The sequence below is a fragment of the Nestor notabilis genome, unplaced genomic scaffold (assembly GCF_000696875.1).
Source record: "Nestor notabilis isolate BGI_N333 unplaced genomic scaffold, ASM69687v1 scaffold2907, whole genome shotgun sequence".
NCBI lineage: Eukaryota > Metazoa > Chordata > Aves > Psittaciformes > Psittacidae > Nestor > Nestor notabilis.
In genome coordinates this window covers 23,151-29,150 of record NW_009937665.1, presented here as the reverse complement: position 1 = coordinate 29,150, position 6,000 = coordinate 23,151, and the positions used below count along the sequence as shown (strand labels likewise).

Genomic DNA, 6,000 nt, shown 5'->3' with positions numbered 1-6,000 from the left:
AGAGGAACTTATCTATTAGGTGTTGAACAAAGTGAGACCAATGAAAAGAAATCAGAATAAGGCTAACATGGTAGAATTGGTGTTGTAAGGTAGAAGTTTAAACATCCAGTTTTCATAGTCACATTAGCCTCTCTGCATTTGGCCAGAAATATATGAAAACCCTAAAGTTAAAATCATGGAGAATGTCCGAGCTATGTTTCAACTTCATCAGCTTCTCTTAATTCATTTCCAGTCTGTGCAGTTAGTGTATCTTCACCATTTGAGATGTTGCAACTCATTCATGTTAGAATGGAAATGTTTCAGAAAGCAGGAACAGAGATGTTGAAAACCTCTTGTAGACAATGCAGAGTCAATTTTCTCAGAGTTCTACATCTTCTCCTGCAGATTCTAACATAATGAAAAGTTGCTGACCTGCTGAAGGAACAGTGTTGGACAAGAAGCAACATTAAAAATAAGTGATCTTTTTTCTGGGAGGCAAGAGAAGTAGAAATTAGGTCCGTTTAAGTGGCTGTACCTTTAGGTTCACAATGTTGCCCATGCTTTCCTAATATAGATGTCTAGGCAACCAGCTTAGATGGGATCCTTAGAAGGCTGGAGTAGACAAAAAATAATTCTGCTTATCTGTCTCTCTTATGAATTTCATGAACCTTTTTTGGGTTAGTTTACTTCACTTTTATACTAGTTACAATACTAAATAATTTCAGTTACAAACATAGCCACCAACATTTCAACACTTCTGCAGCACAAAAGCAAATACCATGAAGAGAAAACATTTGCTTTCAAATTTCTTAAATCTTCTAAAGGCAGTAAATTTCCTAGAAAGGTAGATATAAGTCTGGAAGCTGAGCTGGTTACAAGCCTGTTATGAGCAAATACTTTCTGGAGTATTTTTTCCCAGGAAGAGTATTTTTATTGTACATGTGAATTTAGAACAAGTATTAGTGATCTCTGCCCTGAATCGGGGCATAAAGAATTCTACTAGAAGGAAATTATGTTGTCGAAATTATCAAAATACACAAGTTAAAGTCTCCATGAGATCCTGTTCATGTCAGGTGCCCATTGGAACACTGGAATGACTGGTCAGATCCTCAGCAGAAACAACACTCCATCAGTATAGAACAGGGTAAATCAAATAAATTGAAAGGTTTATATTTGCATTTTTCAGAAATAGGTAAAAATATCAAAACAATTGATTTTGCTTTCTTTTATGTCACCTCTGCAAAGAGAATGCTTGTTACTGCTTCTCGTGTAGTACGCAGAAAAATGGTTCTTCAGCTGGAGGACACTTCTTAGGGTGTTTTTAATGGTTTTTGCCACGTAAGGCCAGCATAAGACAGATAAAAGTGATTATTTCAGTGGTTTTTATGAAGTGTTTATTATTATTATAATTATTGATGTTATTATTATATTATATTAGAATGTTATAATATGTTATATGTAATTGTAATATTATAATGTGTTATATGTAATGTTATGATAATAATATAATTATTAATAATAGTGGTGATAATAATAATAATGATAATTCATACAATCACAGAATGGTTTGGGTTGGACCAGTTCCAACCCCCCTCCCATGGGCAGGGATGCCTTACGCTAGACCATGTTGCCTAAGGCTCTGTCCAACCTGGCTTTGAAAACTGCCAAGGATGGAGCATTTATCACTTCTTTGGGCAACGGGTTCCAGTGCCTCACCACCTTCACAGGGAAGAACTTCTTCCTTATATCTAACCTGAACTTTGAACCCATCACCCTTGTTCTATCACTACAGTCCCTGATGAATTGTCTGACACTTGTTGTCCCTGGATTTTAAACTGCTCTTTTAGGAAAGAAGTTTAGCAGAGATGATCATGTATTTGTAGGGGTAGTGTCATAAAAGAAAGCTTCAAGTTGATGGCAATCTCATTAGAGAGGCTAAGGAAATTGCATCATTCTGACCTTAGTTTTAGGGGCTGAAATTTCTGGAACACTTCTTAACATTATGCTTTCAATTTCCAGGACATACAGAAATGAATGGCAAAGATGGAAGAGATAGTCTGGCTGATCCTGCTTTGAAGAAAGAATTGGATTTTCTTATTTTGGATATGGTAAGTGTGAGGAATGGAACAAACTGTGCTCTATCACATGAGACAACAGAAGATACTGTTCAGTGCCAGGACATGTTACTGGATATTCCTTTGCAGTGCTGCATGCAAATGTTAATTTTGTGGTGTTTGGCAAATAGTGCCATAGATTTTAAGCACTATGAAATCACTTTGTTTGGTTTCTGAGGTGCTGGGTCTTGGTGAAGCTACTAATGGCAATTCTGTGCTGGTTTCACTGAATACCAGAGGTCAAATACTAGCATAAGAGCTTGAGAGATGTATCACACTAGTAAACTCTGTAGTTTGGCATCTTCAGAAACACCTGTCTGCCATACAGCCCTGGATAAATATAGCAATTTCAAGATGACTTCATAGGACATGTTTAAATATTCGTAATTGCTTACAGAACTCAAAAACATATAACCTAATAATAAAAATATTCAGATTATGTTTGCCATAAAAGAAAAAGCCAAGACCAAAAACCTTTGGGAATAATTGTGTTTTTTATTGAATAGTGCCATACGGGTCTACACATGTGCAACATTATGCAATTAACTGTGATATAATATGGGATGCTGTCCATTAAGTCAACAAGATTACAGTTGATTTAATACAACTGACACTGACATGTTGACATTCATTTTGGTTTGGTGTATTTGAGGTGAGTCCGGAAAATTGCAGCTTAAAACCAGACTTAGAAGAAATCAAAAAGACACAGAGGCGTTGTTTGACAGACTGGAGTTTTGATGAGCATTTTCAACCCCATGTTCTTCTTCAGGTATCTGTGAACTGACAATCTTACACATACAGTCACCCCTCAGAATGCTGTACAAAGAATTAGTTGTGGAGTACATGATATTATCTTGCTAGATAATTGATCCAGTTTTATCCCTTTTACATTTTTACCAAACCTCATTTTTAATTTCAGTTTCTTGTGTGAATTTTTGTTTGTAATGGGTTTTTATTTCCTGGCCTGGCCAAACGCAGCTGTCCTTTTTAGTAGTGAGTCTTTTAGCTAAATGTATGATGGAGAAAAAATGATCTTGCTCTTAGGAGTGATTCTTCCTGGCAGTTATGGGACTCGTTAGCACAGTGTATGTGAAAGCGTACGTTGCAAATACCTATACAGTGTATGATTCATGGGCAAATAGAAAATGTTGTTATATTGGTACTTCAGCCTTTTAGGGCTACAAAAGCTTCACTTACAGAAATCTTTCAAGCTAAAGACTAAAACTCATCTTTCAGAAAGAATGAAAAATATGAAAGATCAAGTGTAAATGGTTTAAGTTGGTAACATTCTCCCGAGAGGAGTGGAGTTTTAGTTCCTGTGCTGCCTTGAGCTTTATATGCTACAATTCTTATTTGATCCTGACACATGCTATAGATGGGTAAAGGAAAGGCTGCTTGGATGTTTTCAGCACCACTTCAGTATCACAACTTTAAAGTCTTGCCGTGTATTTCAGGACGTTGGGAATTCCTTTTTATGCAACATAAATAGCTAATACTACCTAAACTGTCAATAATTAGGGAATCTAGTCAAAAGTTTCTGATGGAAAATAACTGCAACAGAAAGTAACATTTTATTAACAGAAAATAACGTTTTGTAAGAATACTTCCTTATACCACATGTCACATCTGAACAAACTTTTTCCATCAGCTGCTGTCAAGGTTTTCATGTTTAAAAAGAGAATTTGTTGATATGGAATTATTTCAGTTTTGAGTTACATGGTTCTGTAAAAATAATAGTTTAAAAGGTGGCTTTCTTCTAGCTATAACTATAAAATAAGTTTCAGCCTGCAGACAATGTAAACATTGCAAATGATGGGGCAGTACAGAACAGAGTGGAACACAGATTTGGAACACAGTAAATCTCAGAGCTAGGCAGGTTAGAGTACAGCAAGTTGAATAGCAAGTAAGCTTAACCAATCTAAGAATAAAGTAACTTTGTTTCCTTTTTACGCAGTAAATGATAGCTTTACTTTAATTTACTAGTTATTATTTAAGCACTTTATTATTGAAATTTAAGTATTTATTTAATATTTAAATATATTTGCTTATTATTTAGCCAAACTTTTTCATTTGTAGTCAGTCTCAGAAGTTGGAGCATAGTGAGTGCCTCTTCTCAATATGAATAGCTGAGGAGTTTCAATTCCACCTACCTGAACACTTCAGATTGCTGGAATTCAAATGCTTTGCACACATTTTATAGGAAAGCAAAGTTCTGAAACACCTTTTGCTGAAAGCTACTGTCTGCAGGGACGATGTACCTTTATTTCTTTCCTTTCCAGGTTCTTCATGCTGCATCCCAAGAATATAGATGTATTGATTTGTTTTATCATACCCAAGATAACTCTTTGCTAATGGTTCTTCACAATCCTATGAATCAATATCGTTTGTGCCAAGAGACTTGGGATATTGCATTGCACTCTAATGTTGGATTCAGGTAATTGATTTTATCTGTTACGTCTCATTCTCAGACATTTTCAGTTAAAGCCTACATGGGTATGCTTTGGGCAAAGCTGTGATAGTAAAACATATCACAATATAACACATTTAGGAGAAAACACATCACGTCATGTTGGAAAACGTTGTGCAGTGTTATATCAAAACCATTCTGTTGAGACAAAGCTTTTCTGAGTGAGAAGAACCATGCAGTAAATGTATGTGACTCCTTATTGCAAACTATAAAAAGAAAGGTAATGCACACATACACACAAAGTCATAGTAGGGATATCGTGTCATGGTTTAAACAAAACCAAGAAAATGAGGAGGAGGACACTTCAGGTGAAGGAGGTTGAAAAGAAAACTCTGTCTAAGAGTATACTTAATGGTTTTTTTCAACTGTGTATACACAAATTGGGTATCACTGGGAAAATGTTTTGAGAAATGCTAGAAGCCCTTTTTCTCACAGAGTACCAAATTCTTCTTAATCCCTTGTCGCCAGTTAGAAGCATGCAAGTGATTGATGTCTCTGCTATTAGAGCTTTTGTCAGTGGACCTATTCATTTTGCACTGGAACAGCAATTGCTGCAGATGTGATGTGGATCCACAGTGATGTGGATCTGCAACAGAGATAAATGAGGTGGATCCAACTGCTATGCTAAATAATTGACAGAAAGTAGAACATGTGACCATGTACCGATATGTGAAAAGTTACAATGCCATGGGGAGATGGATGAGCTATCTTTAACCATGTCACTCTGGAGCTTTATGGATTAATTAGATTTGATTTGTCAAATAGAATTTCAAGCAAATTATCCAGTGGACACCTCCTACCCCATTTCTCTGCAGGCATCCCTCATTTATCAGAATATAAGAATCTTTTCATGAAAGCTTTTGTTGGCACCTATATATTTGCACACGTTTGAATGCTAAACAGGCAGAGTGTGACTTTCTGAAGACATATTTTGTATTAGATTTCATATCTTTGCTCTCAAGGAACATTGTGTGAGTCCATCTTAGCTTTCCAGGCACTTGAACTTAAATTATTTGCCATGAAAAAAGGCTGTTGTGATTAGCACTGGGACCAGAGCTAGAAGAGATTTACCAGCAGACACACAAAGTTCCTTGGAGAAAATGCTGGCTGTTTTGTGGTTGTTGGGCAAATCCACTAAATTGTCTGGTCAGTCATTTTTTTTGCATGTATATAACAGCTGAAATATTCCCCAAAAGACAGTGTAAGATCATGTGTTCAAGTGAACCCACATCTTTCTTTCAGATAGACCTAGAAAGAAGGTCAGTGGTCTCAAAGTCTGTTATACAAAACTCTGGAGCACAGAGCTGTCTACTTTGCCCAGCTATGCTGACTGGGTTTGGGGGCATTGGACAAGTTGCCATTTTAAATACCTGGTGTACCTGAGATGTGTGCACAGGGCTGACACAGATGATGTGAGATCTGCAGGAGACCCATACCCTT

At 36.4% G+C, this 6,000-nt stretch overlaps 1 protein-coding gene across 1 annotated transcript in view; it reads left to right on the top strand.

The window, feature by feature from the left end:
• The window catches only part of SPAG17 (sperm associated antigen 17), a gene marked incomplete at its 3' end in the record, with an annotated part of 43,214 nt that overhangs the window by 14,260 nt on the left and 22,954 nt on the right, over positions 1-6,000 (top strand). Inside the window, exons 11-14 of the mRNA XM_010018917.1 lie at positions 848-850; positions 1,999-2,087; positions 2,746-2,862; positions 4,373-4,527. Coding sequence (XP_010017219.1) covers positions 848-850; positions 1,999-2,087; positions 2,746-2,862; positions 4,373-4,527 — 364 coding nt within the window. The remainder of the gene's footprint in view (positions 1-847; positions 851-1,998; positions 2,088-2,745; positions 2,863-4,372; positions 4,528-6,000) is intronic.